Source organism: Culex pipiens, chromosome 1 (assembly GCF_016801865.2).
Source record: "Culex pipiens pallens isolate TS chromosome 1, TS_CPP_V2, whole genome shotgun sequence".
Taxonomy (NCBI): domain Eukaryota; kingdom Metazoa; phylum Arthropoda; class Insecta; order Diptera; family Culicidae; genus Culex; species Culex pipiens.
In genome coordinates, this window is record NC_068937.1 from 134,194,777 (window position 1) to 134,217,070 (window position 22,294).

At 38.5% G+C, this 22,294-nt stretch overlaps 1 protein-coding gene across 2 annotated transcripts; it reads right to left on the minus strand.

Annotated features, from left to right (window-relative positions):
* Positions 1–3,542: 3,542 nt before the first annotated feature.
* Positions 3,543–13,478, minus strand: LOC120422572 (gamma-aminobutyric acid type B receptor subunit 2). Of its 2 annotated transcripts, none has more exons than XM_039586058.2 (11): positions 12,526–13,478; positions 7,980–8,135; positions 7,855–7,917; positions 7,499–7,794; positions 7,079–7,442; positions 6,675–7,010; positions 6,311–6,614; positions 6,174–6,249; positions 5,752–6,115; positions 4,648–4,798; positions 3,543–4,586 (listed from the first exon to the last, which is right to left on the minus strand). In XM_039586058.2, exons 1-11 carry the CDS (start codon positions 13,471–13,473, stop codon positions 3,727–3,729), a joined length of 3,918 nt encoding a protein of 1,305 aa, XP_039441992.1. In that variant the 5' UTR covers positions 13,474–13,478; the 3' UTR covers positions 3,543–3,726. The 2 variants fall into 2 exon arrangements, with proteins under 2 accessions (XP_039441992.1, XP_039441991.1); XM_039586057.2 differs by having other exon boundaries at positions 3,544–4,586; positions 5,752–6,118.
* Between the last annotated feature and the right edge of the window lie 8,816 nt (positions 13,479–22,294).

Sequence of the window (22,294 nt, forward strand, 5' to 3'; positions counted from 1 at the left end):
TAATTTAACTCATAAATGACGAACTCCTCGTCACAGTGTCCTAATGCAAACAATGAGCGGACTCCCAGTCAAATCAATCCGAATTCTGAAATGGAATCTAAGTAGGATCGTATACAAATTCCGTTTCAAACGCAACAACCGGTTCCGTGTACGAACCGGTTGTTGCGTATGAAACGGAATTTGTATACGATTCTAATTATATTCCGTTTCAGAATTCGGATTGATTTGACTGGGCTCGAGCTGTCAAAGTCGCTGCGAAATATGTTGGCTGACATATCGGGCGGTCAGTAAAAAAAATAAACCACAACCGTGTAAAAGTTTATATTTTTTTTATTTAAAATTACATGATTCATTTTCCTGGGATTTGCTTACAATACTTTTCGTATTACTTCTTTTTTTGTTGTTTAGTTTTAATTTCTACCACCTTCTCCCACTCGATCGTGTTGCCTAAACTGCACTGAACTTGATTCACCTCTACACTAGCTGTTACACCACACTGGTGTACGTAACGATATTTAGTAGTTTGCTGAATCACCTAGTTTTTTTTTTTAAATGTTAGATTTCCACTTACAGTTTGCTGTGTAGTTCGTTCGTTCGTTTCTGCAGACTAGATGCATTGTGTTTTGCCACTAATTCTCCAAACTCCGCCTAAATCGACTTCCACCTTGTCTCGCTTTGAGTAGTTTAGTTGCACTGAAAAAAATTCTCACCTAGGATATTTACAACGCATTGTTTGTTTGTTTTACTCGTTAGGACTAGTTTTGGGGGAGCTGTGTTCTTGCAACAAGCCGTTTCAATTGATTCTTGTTTTGGTTGGGGTATAAAATGTTAAATTTTCTAAGAAATACTGATTTTGCTTTTATATTTACAAATATTCGATTGAGCTGCTCTTCTATCTGTCTTCATTTTTTTTCTAGTATTTTAGGTTTTTTTAATAACGAAAAATTCTAATGGACCAACTGAACGTAACATCTTAAATGTGAGTTTGCTTTTGTTTTGTTAGTACGTTGTAACAACAACAGGTTGGGCGAGAGTTGGGTGTATCTGTTCACGTTTAATTTCATAGTTGTCTGTGTGTGTGTTTGTATTATTTAACTGTTACAGGTGGGGTGAAGTGCTTGTTTTAAAATTCGCGCAATGGGTGCTGGTTTTGTTTGTTTGTTCGTTCTGTGTGAATGTTTTTACTTTTCTCTCTGTTTCGGTAGGAAGACGGTTTATTAATTTACTATTTTACTGATTTACTCATTACTTTTTTTCACTTAGCTGCAATTTGTTTTATAAACTAGTGAGTTCTTCTTCCTCGTTCTAAGTTGTCTTCTTTTTCGTTTATTTTCGCTGTCGCTTTTAACTTTTTGTTCCAGTGTTTGATTGAGTTCGATCAACATGGAACGAAAAAAAAAAAAAAGATGAGGACTCTAAACAAATTGTCGATAGATCATTGTCAGACATTTACACGTGTTTTACTATTGCTTGATTAGTTTGCCAAGCAGGTTTGTGCGGGGCTTCGGGTTTGACGGTTGAGGTTGCGTCGATTTTCGTCGATATTTTTGCTGGATTGGTAGTTAGTTCTCTAGACCTTCGCTTTTTGAGGATTTCGGAAAAGTGAATGAACCTTAAAAAGGCCATTTAAAATATAGAAACGAGTCAAAAGTTTATCGATCTTTAAGTAGTCGAAGAATGTTTTTTTGGTAGTCAGTTAAAACTGCAAAAATAAAAATTACATTGGAACAGAAAAAAACAGAAGAAAATAAAAAGTGAGATTGGGTCTTACAAAAATTCTGAAATTTGTATGACCCATTTCGCCCCGCGGAACATAAAAAGAACAACTGATCGAAAAGCTTTAACAGTTATTGAAATCCATTGATATTTTGTCGATAAATTCTTCGATAACAACAAAAATATTGAAAATATAAATAAATGTTGCCGAAATAAGCTTATGAGAATTCTTTATAATATAGTACAAGGTTGTTAACGACAAAATGATCGAGGTTCGATAACGAATTCTATCGGCAATCATTTTATCGTCGATAACGGACGATAAGGGAGCGTTATCTTATCACGTAACGCAAAAAAATGGATTTGTTGGCCCCCTCCATCCCCCTCGTAATAAAATTTCCATACAAATTAAAAAAAATGTATGAAACGTAACACGGCCCCTCGACCCTTCCTACCTTTCAAATTCGTTACGTAATAAAATAACGCTCCCTAACTTATTTTTAAAATATTTCTAAAATTGACTAAATCCAACCAAATTATGTTGAATTTTTAAAGCTTTCACTTAAAAAACATTTTTTTGGTAAATGGTAAGTTTCAAAGTATAAATACTTTTTTTTTCTAAAATTTAAAAAGTACTAAAATTTTCATAATTTGCAATATGGGTATCAAACGGAGCGACATTTGGTTTGCTTTTTCACTGTTCTAGTATTTTTGGAATTAAATGCTCTAGTTTTCACAAAATACTGTTTTTTTTTTCGAAAATACTTAAATTTTCACAAAATACCGTATTTTTTGAAAGTACTCAAATTTTCATAATTTGCAATATGAGTATTAAATGAAGATAAATTTTACATGCATTTTCAATGGTTTAGAATTTTTAGAATAATATACTGAAATTTTCACAAAATACCGTATTTTTTAAAGTACTCAAATTTTCATAGTTTGCAAAATGGGTATCGAGAAATTAAAAGTGAGAGTGTGTGCGTGCAACATGGAGTTAAACTTTTCAAAGTGCCATGGTAACCTTCACAGCAACTTCACAGAAAGTTTAACTCCATGTTGCATACACTCTCACTTTTAATTTCTCGATTATCTGGGTGCTGAATAGTGGTTCGCAAAACGGCCTCAATTTTGAACTGTCAAAGCGGAACTAATTTACTGTTCGCCATAAGTAGAGAGTATTGTTATCGATCATTAAAAATTGTGCGCGTGTTTTTTTTTCGCAAGAATGAAAAATGTGTGGCTTTTGAGGACGTGAAGTTGATGTTAAGAAATCTTAAGAAAGTTGAAGGGGAGATCGTCATTTTTTTATATTTTGAATGGAAGTTGTTTATCGAGTCGATGCGGTTGTATCCATCTGTCTTTATTGTTTGATTTCATTTGAAAACCTACTGGTTTAGTGTAAATCTTCTCTGTTTGTTGGATCAGTTTTTTCGCTAGACCATGAAGAGCTGAAGGATTCCAAAATCAGCCAGGGAATTTATCCATGACTTTGCAGAATGGCACTCTCACCTCAGTTTTTCGTCACCCGTAAAAAATAAAAAAACCTCTTCAAACCGATGAAAACTTGAAAACACACACAATTTTACAGCAAAAGTGTCAAAAAGTAGACAAAATAAAACACGTACTATTGAATATAAAACAGCTTATTTACCAGTAATAAAAAAAGTCATGCTTGTGCTTGAACAGCCTCCTACTTTGTAGATGTAAACAAAGTGGGATCATTCGAAAATCACGTTACGCATTCTCTCTATTCATCACCCAGGGTATTATATGAAGTAAAATTTAACATGCTTTCACTAGTTTAGAGGTTTTTGAATAAAATAGTAAAATTTTCACAAAATACCGTATTTTTGTGAATGCACTCAAATTTTCTCAAATTTTCTAATTGTCTAAAAAAAAAGATTTTTATGGAAAATCTAGAGAATTGCTTTCGATGTGAACATGTGAGGAGATTTAAATTCAAGACCAAACCAAAAACAAAGAAACCGATCGACACACACGCACACCTTACAGATACTCAACAATATCACATTTAATCGATATATTCGGGCAGCTGGCCCCAACGGTGTTCCGCGTGCGATATCTCGAGTCCTTTTCGTTGAGCAACTTCCGGAAAATGGGCAGAATGGCCGTGTCCCCGTCGAGCAGTTCCGACTCCGAGCAGGCCCCGTACAGGTTCGGCTTGGACTGGCTGGACTCTTTCTTGCGGTGCCGGATGTGGGACGACCCCCCTCCGCCGGAAGTGGAGCCCCCTCGTTCCCCTACTCCTCCTCCTCCGATCGATCCGCCCGACATGGAGTGCTTCTTCTCGGGGGCCACGTTTGGCGTCGAGTGGTGATGCGAGTGCTGTGATTTCGATAGTTTACGTGACGAGGACACCGAGTTGGCGGTGGTGCCCTTGGTGGAGTTGTTGGTGGCGGCCGAGTGGTGCGATGTCGAGTTGACCATGGTCGCGGACGAACCGATGGCCGCTGAACACACCGAGTAGCTCTGATAGTCGCTGCGTTGTTCCCGCTCGCTGTCGGTTTCGCTCTGGCAGGCGGCGGCCGCCGTTGATTTCTGCTTGTGGCGGTGCTTGCTACGGTTCTTCTCCGACACGCTCCGCTGGATGGGACCGGGTGAGGCAGCCACGCTGGCTTCGCTCCGTTCGTGATCCGAGTACTGGGGAGGTTGCTGGGACTGCTGCTGCTGCTGCTGGTGACTGTGGTCCGGACAGCGGGATTGTCCCCGTGGCGAGTGCCGCTGGTGCTGTTTGGCGTGATTCAGCGTCTGGGTGTCCCACAGGTCACTCTGGGACACGACAAAGTTGCCCTTGAGCGAGGTCGTCGCCTGCACGCTGACCCTTCGCGTTGGGTCATTCGGAGGTTCTGCGAAATCAAAAAGACGATTAAATTCGAAACCAATAGTCTAAAACCAAATTGAACCTACCTCCTCTGGGTTTGCTGCTCGGCTTGGTGTGGTGACAAACCTGGTTGAGGTCGTTGTTCGAGTGGTTCAGCGAGGTCGCCGACGAGCAGTTGAGCTGGGTGTTGGACTTGGTGATGTTCTGGTACTGCTGCCGGTCGTCCTCGTAGCGATCCTGAAAAAAAGAGGAATTATAAAAAATATAGAGAACCCGCATAACTGCAATCATAGATTTTTTTTATAAATGATTTAATAATTTAAATTTTTTAATAATTTAATAATTCATCAGATGAATTTAATAATTTAATAATTTAATAATTTAATAATTTAATAATTTAATAATTTAATAATTTAATAATTTAATAATTTAATAATTTAATAATTTAATAATTTAATAATTTAATAATTTAATAATTTAATAATTTAATAATTTAATAATTTAATAATTTAATAATTTAATAATTTAATAATTTAATAAGTTAATAATTTAATAATTTAATAATTTAATAATTTAATAATTTAATAATTTAATAATTTAATAATTTAATAATTTAATAATTTAATAATTTAATAATTTAATAATTTAATAATTTAATAATTTAATAATTTAATAATTTAATAATTTAATAATTTAATAATTTAATAATTTAATAATTTAATAATTTAATAATTTAATAATTTAATAATTTAATAATTTAATAATTTAATAATTTAATAATTTAATAATTTAATAATTTAATAATTTAATAATTTAATAATTTAATAATTTAATAATTTAATAATGTAATAATTTAATAATTTAATAATTTAATAATTTAATAATTTAATAATTTAATAATTTAATAATATAATAATTTAATAATTTAATAATTTAATAATATAATAATTTAATTATTTAATAAGTTAATTTAATAAATTAATAATTTAATAATTTTACAAATGAATAATTTAGGTTATTTTTAAATAATTTAACAGTTTTTTTTGGTCGCTTTAGAAAATTTAGACAACTTTTATCTTATTTTTTTATTTTTTGCACGAAAAAAAATTCTACAAATTTATATTTAGATCAACTTTTAGTTAGTATATCTAAATAACTAACGAACTAATTCAACAGTTTTCCCTCCCTACCTTGATATGCCCCGGCGAGTACTTGGAACTCGCGAGCGACTCCCTCCGCGCATCGCTGTTGAACATGGGCTTGTTCGGATCTTGCGGCACGCTGGTGCACGCACTAATGCTGTTGGACGTGACCGCCGACTTGGCATTCGTGGCCGTTTGGACACCATTCGTCGCCGTCATCGCTTGGCTGGTGGCCGTCGTCGACAGCACCGTTTGGGCCGCCGTCGTGACCGTCGTTGGCAGTGAGGCCGGTGCCGAGGCCGTGTTGGTTAGGCTGCTCTTGGAGATGGAGTTGACCACGGTGGTGGAGGAGAGTGGTGGCTTGGCGGTGGCAGATTCCTCACCCGGCAGCACCACCGTGGTCTTCTTTTTCCTGCTGAAGAGGGTGGGTTAGGGGAGGCGTTTGAAGAATGGTAAAGGGGGAGGGTTACCGTTCCGGTCCGACGGAATCCAGGGTGTCGTTGCTGGAACCAACCAGACTGCCGATCGACGTGAACTCGGTTCCCTCTGAAAGAAGATCGTTTCGTTGAGGGTCTCTTTCAAGTTTGAAAGGGGTAGCGTAACTCACCGCTGGCGTAGTCCTTCTTGACTTGGATCTTGACCGTCTCCTTGTTGACATCCGGCTCGGACGAGCACGTCTCCAGTCCGATCCAGGCCCGAGCGTCCGGTCCCAGTCGCTTGACCAGCGCCTGCAGTTCGGCTTCCTTCTCCATCAGGACCTTCCGGAACCGGCAGTTGGTCTGCTTGACGTCCTTCATGCGCTGCTCCAGCTCGCACGCCGACGAGTCGCGCCGGTTCTTGGACATGGGCCGCAGCGTGGCGCGGCACTTCTTGTCCACGACTCCGCTCGGGTTGCGCTTCAGTTCTACAAACTGGAAGAAAAGGGGAAAGTTAGCTTAGATCGTACCTGCTGAGACATTGGGGTTATTAACCTTGGGTACAAACACCAAACACAGCGTGGCTGTCGTACAGAAGATGATGAACAGCGATATCAGGATGAAGACGGCGTCCTTCCGGTCGGACAGCACGAGCGCGATCGCCGCTCCCATTACGCACATGATCACGCAGTTGTACACGGACATGCCGACGTGCTTGGAGTCGTTCAGCGCCGGGATGGACACGTGACGCGTTTCCCACGCCAGAAACGCCCCGAAGATCAGCAGCAGACCCTTGTACGCGTAGATGATCCCAATGAAGATCGACATCTGGTTCGATTGGCAGTACTCGTTCTCCTGCACGATGATCACGTCCTCCAGCGTTGGATGTTCCTAAAAAAACGCGATCGACACGATCAATTGGGATCGTGTCTTTGGAAACTCCCACACTCGCTACCTACCGAAGGTTCAATGTGCTTGGTCTCGCGGTAGAACGGGTCCGCGATCTGCCAGGTGGTCATGATCGCCAGATCCAGACTGAGCAGCACGCCGACCACGATAAACAGCTGGTAGTCCTTGATGACCTTCTTGTTGAGCTTCAGATCGGTGAAGATCGAGTGCACTCGCCACGTCTTGGAGAACATGGCCCCGAACGCCAAACTGAAGCCGGCCATCAACAGCCAGGCGCGTGCAGTACAGATGTACGGAAAGGCCGCCACACTACTCAACCCGCTGTCCAACCCCAGAAAGATGACGCTCATGTACGTCAAGATGCACCCGATGATGATCAGGTTGTTCAGGTGGGGACTACTCATCTTGATGTACCTGTGAAAAAACCCCAAATGATCAGTGACCTTCAACACCCTTAACCCACGACGTACCTCTGATTCCGGAACTTGATGTTGACGGCCAGGAACACGGACGCCATCACGATCCCGACGCACGACAAACTCGCCAGCACCACGTAGATCGTAATGTTGACCTGGCTGTGCTCGATGATCCGCAGCGTCCGGTCTTTCGGCGGACTCCGGCCCACCCACTTCAACGGCTTGCCCAGCGTCAGGTCCAGCCGGTTCGTCAGCGAGCTGTACTCGCCAATCTTGACCTCTTCGTTGTTCTGAAACTGCTTCAGCAGAAAGCTCGCCTTGCGTTCGTTGTTGTAGAAGCGTACCGGACCCTGAAAAAGAAACTCACCATAAGTATAAGAACTCCAAGTCAAGATCAACCTCCAGCCTACCGTAACGCCCTCGAAGCTGGTGTTCTTGAGCGCCTCCAGAAAAATGTCCTCCCAGCGGGAATTCTTGAAAACAAAATTCAAATGAGCTTCTTTTAAAAACAAATCAACTTAATGCTTGCAATTACCCGGTACTCAAAGTGCGTCAGCGAGAGCTCCTTCCGCTGGGACACGTACTGGATGGCGCTGGCGACGGCCCAGATGCCGTCGTACGTGTACCCGTGGAAGCGCGAGTACTCGTTGCCCCGCCGGCTGTTGTACTCGGCCAGGTACTCGTCGGCGGTCTGTGGAGTAGGGTGAAATGAAACTTATTAGTCAAAGTCTTGTAAAGTCAGGCATTTCAAGAGCGCTAGTTTTTTTTTTTTTCTAAAATTTTTTCTTTATTTAGCAACTGTTTACCATTTGGATTACAATTTAATTAGCAAGCAACTTGTTTGAGGATTCTTAAACTCCTTAATGTACATAGTATCAATCAAGTTTGCCCTACTTAGCTCTACAAGATCTATTTTTTATATCACTAACAAATGTTTAAGCGAGATATGACTACACCCAACTGCGAAAAATGAGAAATTTACATTCTTTTGCGGCATGATCTTCTCATTTACTAATAAATCTTGTACTTATTAGGTATTAGTAGTATAAAATCTTTCATAAATTGGCTTAATCCAACAATATCATGTTAAATTTTCAATGCATTTTTATAATTCGCAATGTGGGTATTAAGTTTCGATTCGATTCGAAATTTTGCATGCATCTTCACTGTTTTAAAGATTTTTGAATGAAATGTTAAAGTTTTCACAAAATACCGTAGTTTCTCGCAAATACTCAAATTTCTATAATTTGCAATATGGATGTCAAACGATTCGAAATTATGCACGTATTTCATTCAAAAAAAAAAAAATAACTGTCAGACAGTGAAAATACAGGTAAATTTTCGCTTAGTTTGCTGAAAATTATGAAAATTTTAGTACTTTCAAAAAATACGATATTTTGTGAAAATTTTGAGTATTTCATTCAAAAATCTCTAAAACAGTGAAAATGCATGCAAAATTTCGAATCAAATTGCGAATTATAAAATTTGAGTATTTTCGAGAAAATACGGTATTTTGTGAAAATTTGAGTATTTCATTCAAAAAACTCTAAAATAGTGAAAATGCATGCAAAATTTCGAATCGTTTGATACCCATATTGCGGATTATAAAAATTTTAGTATTTTCGAGAAAATACGGGTTTTTTTGTAAAAAATTTAGTACTTCATTCAAAAATGAAGATGATATCCATATTGCGGATTATAAGAATTTGGGTATTTTCGAGAAAAATTCAACAAAATTTGGCTGGATTACAGTCATCCCACATATTCGGAACGGTTTACAGATCGGCCAATGCTCCAAAAATCATAGCAAATCGATAATTTAACTTAATGATCCGCTTTTACCTTCATTTGAAAGCTTTTCTTGCGATCTTTCGAATGCTGTATCGAACAACTGCAAATTTTTACTTTTATATCAAGTTTTTGAAGAAAAATTTTGACCCTTGAAATCCACAAATTCGGAACTTTTTTTTCTTACGGATGTAAACAAACTTTGGTTCTCTCCATGAGTACATAATTTTTACAAAATATTGACTTCACGCACTGAAACCAACGAAACAAAAGGATAGTTATGTTTTATGAATGGTCTGATAACTTTTTTTTGTGAAAATATCAGTTATATACAGGTGGGTACTAAAGCCCTATGTCAATTTTTATGTACAGCGGTGAAAAACACGACCAAAAACCATTTCTGATCACTTTTTTTCAGTTTAACGCAATTTTTTTTTGACAAGACAACATTTTTTCGATGGATCAACTATGGTCCCTTTGGAACGAGCTGTCAAGTAGGAGCTTTTCTGTCAAAAAGAACCGCGAGGTAAATTTTTCAAAATTGATTTAAAAATCCATTTTAAACTCTTTGTGGTCGTACAAAGGGTCATTGTACTCAGAAAAATAAGCTTTATCGCTGTAAACAATAATATCAGCAATCTAAGCTTCATTTTAGGACCCAATTGTGGGAGGCACAATAACATCCCACAATTATGGAACAGGCAATTTGGAGGCAGTGTTTTGCTGCTCTTGATAAAATAATCATGAAATGAGGTTTTTTATTCAAAAAGTACTACTTTTACTAGTGAAATAGCCAGAAAATGTCAAAATAAAGGTCCTAAAAATAGTAGGGTCGACAGAAAAGTTTCATTTACCATGATATTGACAAATTATCACAAAAGTGTTCCGAATTTGTGGGTGTTCCGAATATGTGGGATGACTGTAAGTCAATTTTGGAATTATATTAAATATAAGTTATCGTCCGTTATCGCCGATAAAATTATCGCCGATAGAATGATCGGAATAACGATAACGATAGATTATCGTTATCGTCCCGACATCGATAATTTTCGGCGGCATTCCTTTCAATGGTGACGCAAAATGGAGTTAAAGACGCCATCTTGAATCTAATCATGTTGTCAAATTAAATTGTTTTGTTTATAGAATCCCGTTGCACAACTTTAAAAAAAATCGGATGAAATCTAGTATTCTTGGAAACGAACCTGATTAAAAAAAAAGTGATTCAAAGATTTTTTTAATTTGTTTTTTAAAGGTTTAATCTGGATTGAAAAAAAAAAAACATTTTCTGCGCGTTTTTTTTTTCCTAAGATTAACAGGGGCCAGGCCTACTGTATAAAGTTTGCCGCAAAGATGATTCGTTGAAGTTGCTTTAGTTCTAAGGACAAGTCGACGATAACATTTCAAATGCACATTGGCTTTGCGCGAGATATTGTACTATTTAAAGTGTATGAGTCATTCCATCTGAAGCGGAACACCATTTGAAAATTACCATCTCCGATTCTGCTCAAAATTGGCAGAGCTGTTGAGACTACCAAAACATGCAAGAATCCCGAATTTCATCCAAATCGGACCACCCCCTCCATTTTTGTACCCTCCCAAAAATCGACTTTTTGGCGATTTTTGAGCGAAACCCCTATCTTCAAACGCCGATAACTCAGGAACCACAAATCTTAGAGGGTTCTTAGCAGTGTTGCAAATGAGTGATAAAAAAGCTATCAATAGATTATCTCTGCTCCAAAAATATCTGAGAGTATAGTGGCCGTCACTATAGCTTGTGAGATCTCTTCTTATGCCTCGTGATTCCCAGCGATGTCATTCTCTCTCTATCACTCTTTCCCTTTTCCTCGACTATGCCCTCTCACCGCATAGTCTCTCAATCTCTCCGAAAACTGCAATGAGAGAACGCGAGAAGGCGATTAGGAGCCGACCACGCATGACGTCCCGTTAAACTGCGTTTGCGAAATTGGTTTTGTGGCGGCTTTTGTGGTTAAACGCTGTTGTGGTAGGATGAACGTGGAAGCGGGAATTGGAGAGAAAAGGAAAATGTCAATCGCGAGTGGGTAAACACGAAAACGTGTTCGGCTATGTTCGGCGCTGAGAGTTTCAATGAAGAGAGAAGAGCAGTTATATTTGAGGCATGAATATTCAGGCGGGATAATTGTAGTTGCTGAGAGCTGATATTTTGATATTTTAACAACCCTGGTTCTTAGACTCAATTTTGAAGGAAATTGGACGTAGAATCAATTTCCGTGATCAAAATTTAGATTAAAATATATTTTCTACCTGTATTGCGCAATTGAAAACTTTAAATGGCCGTATCTCAAAACAGCCCTATTTATTTTTTTAAATTTGACCTCACCATCGTATTCCCTGGCCAATTTTACATAAGAATCACTTATCGACAGAAAGGAATATGTTTCGTTCCAGAGATATCGATTTTTGAAGTTTTGAGTATTTGAGATTACTTATATTAGCTTCATTCGCCGCATCTGCGAGAAGCACACAGTCGTGCTGATGAATAAGGGTCTGCAAAAAAACATCAAAAGTTAAAATTTTACTAAATATGGTTCAATGACACTGAGATCAGGAAAAACAGTGCATTAAAAATAATCCAATAAATATACCTTAAACATAAAATAGATTGTATTAGTTATTTCAAAATCGCATAAAATTATAAAAATAATTCATCTCCCAGAATAACAGGTAGTAATTATTTATCAGCACGACTGTGTGCTTCTCGCAGATGCGGCGAATGAAGCTAATGTAGGTAATCTAAAATACTCAAAACTTTAAAAATCGATATCTCTGGAACGAAACATATTCCTTTCTGTCGATAAGTGATTCTTATGTAAAATTGGCCGGGGAATACGATGGTGAGGTCAAATTTAAAAAAATAAATAGGGCTGTTTTGAGATACGGCCATTTAAAGTTTTCAATTGCGCAATACAGGTAGAAAAAATATTTTAATCTAAATTTTGATCACGGAAATTGATTCTACGTCCAATTTCCTTCAAAATTGAGTCTAAGACCGACCCTCTAAGATTTGTGGTTCCTGAGTTATCGTCGTTTGAAGATAGAGGTTTCGCTCAAAAATCGCCAAAAAGTCGATTTTTAGGAGGGTACAAAAATGGAGGGGGTGGTCCGATTTGGATGAAATTCGGGATTCTTGCATGTTTTGATAGTCTCAACAGCTCTGCCAAATTTGAGTAGAATCGGAGATGGTAATTTTCAAATTTGCATTTTTTCTTGCACACTTCAGGTGGAATGATCCGTATACAACATGTAATACTCACAATGCCCGATATGGTGATCTCCTTGCTCGTGGCCAGCGGCAGCAGATCCACCATGATGGTCGACTCGAGCGCCGCCCGGACCTCCTCCGGGCTGCAATCCGTATCGTTCTCCGCCCACCACTCGTTGCCGTACGTGCCCATGATGAGCCACTGGTACGACCGGCCGAACATCTCCGACCGGAACGCCTCGCAAAACACCTTCCGGCCCCAGTACTCGTTGAAGTTGGCCAGGATGATGCGGACGTCCTTTTCGCGGAGCTTCCGCAGCGGTTCTTCGACGTCGTTGGAGAAGCTCTGTGTTTCGACGACCTCCGTGCCCATTGCGTCAAGGTCAGCGACCATGTGGTTGTGCGGAAGTGCGTACCGGGGTTCGTTCTGGTAGATGGTTCCGATGCGAGTCCAGTTGAACTCTTTGAGCAGGGCGAGACGGGGCGCGTTGAAGGCGTTTTCCGAGGGCACCACCCGGAAGAAGTTCGGGAAGGAGTCCTTGGTGAACATGGGGTGGGTATCGGCGTAGGACAGTTGCGTCAGGTGCCAGTGCTTGCTGGCCTTGGCGATGGGATCGGTCACGTGGGTGCAGGCCGCTCCGAACAGCATCAACTTGTGCGGCCCCGAGTGCATCATGTCGAAGAAGCTCTTGACTCCGACGGCCGCGTTACACTCGGTGTCGTTCCACCACATGTGCAGCCGGTAGTTCCGCAGGATGGTCGAGTGCTCGTTGACATGGTCCAGGGCCAGCTTGACGCTGGGCATCACGCCCCGGCCCGTTTCGCTGTTCTCGACGCCCTCCCCGTACGGGAAGAAACCCGCAATGTACACATCCAACCGGTGGCCTGCACCCGGCCTCGATCCGTCAACCCAACCGAGCGGCAGCAGCAACAGCAGTAGGCCGAGAAAGGCCGGCAGCAGCAGGTACGGCGGCAACAGTGACAGTTCAACTCGTTTCATGGCCTACTTCCTGTGTTGGTGGTGTCGTCGTCGTCGTCGTCGTCGTTGTCTCTGTTGTTATGGCCTCCTCCTCCTCCGGGAGAAACGTGATTGCGCAAATCTGTCCGGCTGCAAGTTCTGGCCCGACACTTGGATCCCGAGCGCGTCTTGATTTAATTATGCGATAGCAATTCCTCCGGTTTCCGGCCCTTCTCTCTGTGTGGCCTATATAAAAAGGGCTGTAAAATTTGCTGACGGTTTCCCTCCTCGTTCTCGTTCTAGCTGCTCCGACTTCATTTGTACCCTTGGCCAACAACACGGTGGTCGGCGGCAGGTCCGGGTTGGGACACCCCAGCAGCAGGTCGTAACGTGGCCAAATTTGCATTCATTACGACCGGCGTGGCGCGCGCGCGTGTCCCTCGGTGCGGGGCTCAGTCCCGCAGGTTCTGCTGTAAAAAAGAGAAGCAACAAGAAAAGATGGTTCAGCACCTGCTTGGTTGGTTGGAGGACCGGTTGGACGGACGGAATTAGCATACGAAAGGAATAATTTGAAATTGGCTATCTGTTGGAGTTGGTCGGTTGGTGGTGGAACGTGAGGGAAAACAATTCGTTCTGGAGATTATAGTTCCGGGCGGGCGATGACAAAGTTTGATTTGGGGTCCCAGGACCCGAGGGGCGAGAAGGTGGTTCTTGGTTTAGGTCAGGGTAGATGGTGTTGGGGCGATAAGCTTAGACCGGCGTTCTCTCTCTCTCCCGCTCTTTTTGGTTCCGCTTCGCTTTTCCCTGAGGGGATTAGGAAGTATTTAGTGTTTGCTTAAAATGTTTATTGCGTTGGGGACCTTTGCAAGGGCGCATTCTTTCGGTGGCCCAGGCACGTAAATATTGATTTCTTTGTAAACAGTGAGGTTTGGTTTCTGGAAAAGCAGAAAGGACATGACCGGATCTTGGGACAGAGGTGATGAAGTGAAATCACCGAGATAAATACAGTGATTTGGAAGATTAGTGCGATGAGGAACGGTTAGCTTATTTACCGATTCAGGATAAGGATTTAGGATCCATATTATTCAAAAAGAATTTCAATTAGTCTTATAGCTTAGTCTTAGACAAAAAATATGTCAATTGAGTTCGAAAATTAAGCTTAAATTGCTGAATAAATTTTATTGTTCACAACGATAAAGCTTATTTTTCTGAGTACTATGACCCTTTGTACGACCACAAAGAGTTTAAAATGGATATTGAAATCAATTTTGAAAAATTAACCTCGCGGCCCTTCACGACAGAAAAGGTCCTATTTGACAGCTCTTTCCAAAAGGAACATAGTTGACCTGTTGATCAATGTCTTTTTTTTCAGAATTGCCCTAATCATCACAACCTACAACTAGGTATGTCGAAGAAACCAAATCGATCAGAAATCCCTTTTAGAGAGACTGATTTTAAAATGTTTTCATAGCACTTAAGTGCTATTTGGACAGCCCCCAAATTTATGTGGAGACTGCTATGGAGAAACTAATGATGCAAAATGGCTTATTTGACCGATTCTTAGCACTTGTTTACCAAGCAGTCATTTTTTCAAGTTGAACTTTGGATGGGTCTGATAATTTTCCATGTTTTCCAACTATTTGAATTACACAAAAAAACATATTTCCACACCAAAGTTTCTATTCTAAACATATCTGTGAGCAGAAGTTGTAAAATGTATAAACGTTGGAATTTTTTAATTTTCCCTATTTTTTTAAATAATTGCTCAAGTTAATGGATGGAATGCAGATATTTTATCATTCTAAACGGAATTTTATAGTAAAATTACTCTTTTATAAGCCCTCTTATTGACAAAAGCAGGTATAATATCATACAGGACATTTAAAAAGGGGATATATAAGCGCGTTGTCCCGTCACGAAAAATGACAATTGTTTAATTTGCAATAGTTCGTGAAATCGGATTTGCATCATGTTTTGGATTCTCTTTGTACTCGAAAAACCCTTTAAAATGCTTATTAGAAATCGAAAATTGGTCAAAAGGAACCAGAGTTACGACTGACGCAAGTTTGCGTTATCCCATCACGCCAATTTTTTGGTCAAGGCACGAATTCAAAAAAAGGTGCTCATTTGTCGTGTCTAGAAGCAAATCGTGTAACAGGCCAGTTTCTGATCGATCTAGACTAAATCGACCCTCCTGAATCCAAATTTGCCTGTTGATTTTCCTGAGTCTCAAAGGGAAGCGAGATATTCAAGATGGCGTCTAATATGGCGGCTGAATGGAAAAACAACCATAAAAGTATTTTTAAGTTCAATCAACTAGTCAAATTTAACTAATTTTGGTCGCTGAACTCGAATATCAGCCATATAATACTCCAAAGTACTCAGGGAATGTGCAATCCAAGATGGCGAACCTAGAATATTGGAAATTTTTATACAGAAATGTAACAGGCAGTCAACAAGTCAAATTTAATTAATTTGGGGATGCTGAACTCGAATATAATCCTTAGAATATTCTAAATTCCTTAGAATACGATGACAAATAAATAAATAAGTACTCAGGGAATGCAATTCAATTTTCTAGCTTTCTTTATTGGCCGCCATCTTGGATTGCACATTCCCTGAGTACTTTAGAGTATTATATGGCTCATATTCGAGTTCAGCGACCCCAAATTAGATAAATTTGACTAATTGATTGAACTTAAAAATACTTTTATGGTGGTTTTTCCATTCAGCCACATCTGAAAAAAAAATCAATTGTTTTAGCTTCGCCATATTGGCCGCCATCTTGGATTGCAGATTCCCTGAGTATTTTGGAATATTCTAAAGCTCATATTCGAGTTCAGCAACCCTTTGTTGAATTTGACCTGTTCATTGCCGGTTACATTTCTTTATAAAATATCGAATATTCTATAACCGCCATATTGGACGCCATCTCGGATTGCACATATTCTTTAACATTAAAATTTCAGCAAAAGTTGCGTCTTTTAATTACGAAATTTTCAAGTTATCGCAGTTTTAGTGAAAAAAGTTGATTTTTACCCGTTTTCGTAATTTTCCCGTTTTTGCGCGCGGCGCGTCGAAAAACCCAGTTTTTATGTTAAAAAAAATCATATCTCCGAAACGTGTTAATGGATATTCGCAATTTTTTGATATGTTATGTAAAATATTACAAGGAATCAGGGAAAAATATTTTCAGACATGGGCTCTTTGGTCCCGAGACCTTGAAATCGGCAAATGAAATTTTCATAGGACCTTTTCAAACATTCAGCTAGTTTTTTTGGACCTCAACATATTTTTCCTTAAAAGCTCAACTAATAACCTTTCTTTTGAATTGAGGCGCTCCAAAAATGGTTTAGCCGTTCCGGAGATGATTTTATGAAAAATGTGGTTTTTGCGAAAATCGACGAAAAACGAATTTTTTTGGACCACCCTATTTCGGATAGAACCACCCTAATCACCAAACAAAAAAATACGGGTCTAATTATTTGGGCCAAAGAACCTCCACTCCAAATTTGAGCCAAATCGGAGCACTTTTGATTTGGAGACTTCCTGTTTGACGTGGAATGGCTGTATATATTGGTACCTTTTCCCACAGATTTTAAAGTTATCAGCAAAAAACTGAAAATATATGCGTACAAACGTTGTCCCGTCACGAAAAAATCGGTCATTTGAACATGAGGAATCGATGGACAAAGTTTTATGCAAAACAAGAAATTTCAAAATTAGAATCAGGATTTTTTTTGCGGAATTCTAGGGAACTGATCAAGGGTTTATCGTCGTCTTTTGTTAAGATTTCAAATTTCAGGACTGTATGGAAGTTTCAAAGTTTAACTCAAAATACAATTGTATTCACTAAAGTCTACTGGAAATGTTTTTTGTGAGTAATTTAAATGGGGGAAAAATTCAAGGGAAATACTAAGCAGTAAAACGAAAATATAAACGAGAATGAGCTCATTTAAAGCTAAACCCCTACTTTTTCAATTACTTCCACTCGCCAAACACTCTTGACCACACAAACTCGCACACACACACGTGACGCCCTAAATTATCCTTTATCCTTTCAGCACCAGCACACGTCACGTCCAGCAGTTGGCCAGAAGTTGCCCGGCTTCTCCCTGCAGGCTCATTACCCACGCTCATTGCGGGAGATCCCACCACCACCATCATGGAAATGCTGATTCCAACTTTTCCCTCCGTCCGTCCGTCCGTCATAAAAAAAACGGTCGAGGTGACGCTCCATGGACCGCACCGGAATATTTCATTGGCCCATTCGGAGCTGTCCTTGCCGAAAATTACACTCCCACCGTCTTTCTCTCTTTCCCTGAAGTAAGGTAAGTTGCGAAAATGTTTTTTTTTTAAATTATAAGTACGTTTTTTTAAGTTTTTTTAGGCAAATTTAAAGGTTTTTTTCATGTGTTTCAAAACAATAGTCAACAATAGGTCCGCTTACCCTATAATAAAACTTTCCCAGCGCCTCCTCGACACCATCATTCCCTTGCATAAAGCTCCAAACCGCCCAGCCACTCTGCACTGAATATAAATGGTTCGGAAAATTGATTTGATGATTCGTGTGACTGGCGAGGTTGGGAAATTTTCCCACGAGAAGAAGGAAAAGTGCCAAAAAGAAAACGCCAAAGCAAAAGTTTGTCAAAGCTTTTCTTTTCTTTTTTGCTGTGCGCCTCCTGCGATTGTACTCATTTCTGATGTACAATTCAAATCAACGGAAAAATCTATTGTTGCCTGTCAAATCAACTCACACAGACAGACAGAGCGAACCCTAACTAAAAAAATAACGAAAAAGTATGAATGATTCCATGATTTGGTTTGGGGAAAAAAGGCGCCCAAAAAAAACCCACACCTAACCTTTAACCAGCGAGTTTATTTACCACCCACCACCATTTGCAGGGCAGCAGCAAGCACCAGCTCAGCTGATGAAAGTGCTTTTCTTTGGGGCACTGGAGGAAAAAAAATACAGAAAGAAGGTTGTTTACACACTATTGGCGATGATTTATTGCCCCGCGTGTAGGACTCTCAGCTGCGACGATAGAGTGGGTCTGGGAAATTGAAGCTTTTATTTTCTAACTGCCATGCGTCTCCATCAAATTTAATGAAGGATCAAATTAAGGTGGAGCCGCTTGGTGCTTTAGAACTTTTTGGTAAGCTTAAACCTCTAACGCCCATGGTTACTCCAGAGCACCATGCATTTGATCAGCCTGGTACAACCGGCATTAGTTTAAATAGAATGTTAACTTATAACCATTAAAATTTCATCTAATTTGGTCTATCCAGTTACGAGTAATCTAGAAAACGTAAAAATCTCGATTTTGCTCTGGGCGGGAAGGAGTTAAACCTGTTTAGGATTTATGATTAAGTTTTAGTGTACCGTCAGTGGGGGTGACATTGGGTCTCGGGGGTGAGATTGGGTCAAAGTGATTTTTTACGGATTTGACAATTTCTCAAGTTCTTTTCAATGAAACTAAATTCCGTTAAAAGGGTTGTGTGAGGGACATCTTAAGATGACTTAGCTGAAAAAATCTCGTTCATACAACAAATTCTGTCATTTTGGCAGCTCTCTAAAGTTGAGGTACGTTTTTGGCCAAAAATTTCGCCTCAAAAAATATTTTTTTTATTTTTTTTGCTGGAATTGCTTGAAAAGTACCTAAATGTACGAAAATCTCTACTTCAAACATTGTAGCATGTCAATACGATTCCCTCGAACAAAAAACACTGATGGATGACTTGTTTTTACCATATCGTTGTATTTGAGCTTAATTTACTTTCATTTGACCCAATTTCACCCCCTCTAAGGGGTGAGATTGGGTATATTTTCAAACGATTGGCATTTAAGGTAGAGTTCATCAAATTCCACCATATTTTGGGAAAATGTTAGTAAACTATCTAAGAATAATTCTACGTTAAAAGATTTTTGATATCGTTTTTTGACCCATAGTCACCCCCACTGCAGTATGTAAAATGTTAAAATTTAGAAATTGTCACATTCAAACGATTATTTGATGAGATTTTTATGCATTTATTGAGATTATACCATGTTTACCATTGTAAATACCTATATGACCTTCACACTCAGATTTTTCTTCCAAACTTCGATGTGATTTTGTGATTTTTCCATTGTTTTCTCTATACTATGGACCAATTCACTCATGAAGTTTAACTCTTGAGTGGCCGAGAAAAAAAAGAAATTTTGATTGAAAAAACTTTTTGAATGTTTTCATAGCACTTAACTGCCCATGTTCGCTTAAATGTCTCATATGCAAAAACAACAAGCAATTAGAATATCCAAATAGTTGACCCAAAAACATGCTTTTCTAGTGTTACTCATTATTGTTCTTTCTTTCAACCCGTATAGAGTAGTGTTCGTCAAATGTTCATCTTAAAATGTTTGTTTTGATTCTAAAGGTTTCAAAATATTGCCCCTCGAAAAAATATTTAGGGGGCAAATGTCAAATTTCAACCCTTATTTTTATTTGTTTTCAATCAAAAAGTACCGTAAACCGGGGTGACTTTGATAGGATTTCAATTTGTTTTTGGAATATTTTCCAACAGGAAAGGTTTTTCTCAAGATTATTATTTCTAAAACATGTACTGGGGTACGCCACACCAAGTCCATGCACTATTTTGGAAAAAAGTTTTTTCAATAGTGTTTAGAAAAATAGTTACGTTAAAAATTCTTAGTTTAAATTCCGGGGTGACTTTGATAGTCATAGTTTTTCTTATTAAAATCATATTAAAGATGTTCAAACTTTATTTTTACGTTAAATGTACCATCACAAAAAAAACAGGTTTATATTTAGTTAACTAAGTTTATAAGCTTTTTAACAAAATACATATAAATTTTAGGTAAAATTGCTAAAAAGTCGGAATTTTGCCAGAAATTTGTTAAAACTAGTTTTGTTTATAAAACTATCGATTTAAATTGCATTTCATACTGAATTCGAAGCACGAATCACAAGTTTTTACATTTTACATGAAATTTGTTTAACCGAAATTGCCTATAAATTTAGAGAATTTTTGTTAATTGTGTTTCAAAAACACATATTATTTATTATTTTCAAACTTATTTAACCTTCTCCTAGTGGAAAATTGTCCGAAAATGCATTCCGTTTTCCGATTCAAAATCATGTTCATTGAGAAAATAATGACTCTTTGAGAAGTTTAAAATAATGACTTTCATCAACATTTTCTTAACTATAGTTAACTAACTTTTTAAACTTTCAAAAATGTTATGAAAAGTTCATTTTGAAGTACTTTGAACACTTCTCTACCACGGTCAGTATGAATCTAAACCATTCCGTACGAATTTTAATTGTACTCTTCATTTTGCGGAAAAATCGCAAACCTATCAAAGTCACCCCGGCTATCAAAGTCACCCCGTTTTACGGTATCACAAAACACTTTTAAGATTTTAACAGTCATGCTATACAGCTATACCATCATCAGGGGTGAAATTGGGTCATACAAATTTCAGCTTTTTTTGTATGACCAAATCTAATCCCCCGGACCCAATGTCATCCCTGATGACGATCGTCAAAAAATTCAAAATATCAATAAATTCTTGCAAATAACATATTGTTTTGTGTTGCGTCTTTTTTTGATGTTCCAAGAATCAAAGTTTGTTAAGACCCAAAAAATCTATATTTGGATAGGCCAATGCAAATTTTATTTCAAATTTTTGCACCCTATCTTTATAACTTGACCGAAAAATCAGAGCGAAAAAAAATGCTGAAAACTTAAATTTTCACTTGAAATTTCCCGAAAGTACTTTCGGATAATCGAAACTTCGGATAATCGAATCATAAAAAAAATGTTTTTCGTTATCTAATTCTTGCTTGTCGAGCAAGTATGACCCCTAAATTACGCTAAAGTGATATAATTTTTTTAAATCCAAGATGGCGACATTTGACTGAAATGAGAAAAACGTGATTCGATTATCCGAAGTCCCATACAAATCTTCGGATAATCGAACTTCGGATAATCGAAACTTCGGATAATCGAGGCTTAGGATAATCGAGTCTGGACTGTAATTAGAAATTTAATTAAAAATAAATAGTTAATTGTGTCATGCATAAATTAATTATTTTTTAAATACCTTTTCATAAATATGTGAACAGAGAAATCCTGATTGCAAACATCTACAACATTAAAACACTGTAAGTGTGTAACTTCTTGGCAGAGTTGGTTTCAAAATTATTGCCAGATTGAATTTTTAAACGGTCGTATCTGTACAGTAAACCCTTTATTTTTCCAAAAATCTAATCTAGATTTCGTTGTAGAATGAATACTTGATGACAAATCTTTTCAAAATTATCTATGAAAATCTATATTTCTAGTAAAAAAATGATATCGTCTAAAAATGTCACATTACATAACATATCGAAATTTTTGTGTGACTCTTAAACTTGAAGCATTTTCATGGTTATCACATTTTTGTTTCTTTTTACTTTAGTGTTAGTTTAAACTTAATTTAAATTAAGGAAATATTTTAATTTAAATATATTTTTGGGAACTTTTTTTCAAATGAAATGTTCATTTCATATTTTTGTTTATTTTCCTGATGTTAGGTCTTGAAACCCCAAAAGAACCACCCCATTGGTCCGTGAAGGCCGCCATTCCGAAGGGCACCCACAGTCAGTACAGCCAGAGTCCTTCACCGGCGGCGGCCAGGCAGAGCCCATTATCATGTGAGTTGCGTGACCTGGGCGAAAAGCAAATAAAATTCTGTGCAGGCAGGCAACTCTGACCCTGGGCCCTGGTGAGAACGAGAAAAATGAAATAGAGAGTGGTTGGTGCGCAAAGTAATAGAGGAAAATCTGTGCAATTTACCAATGCGGTTTGAGGGCGAGGA

Excerpts from the sequence above, each read along its gene's own strand:
- LOC120422572 (XM_039586057.2), bottom strand. The coding sequence starts at position 13,473 with ATGAAACGAGTTGAACTGTCACTGTTGCCGCCGTACCTGCTGCTGCCG. Across the intron at positions 6,615-6,674 it reads GTTTGGTGTTTGTACCCAAG|TTTGTAGAACTGAAGCGCAA; the intron begins GTTAATAACCCC and ends CTTTTCTTCCAG. Across the intron at positions 4,799-5,751 it reads ACTCGCCGGGGCATATCAAG|GATCGCTACGAGGACGACCG; the intron begins GTAGGGAGGGAA and ends TCTTTTTTTCAG.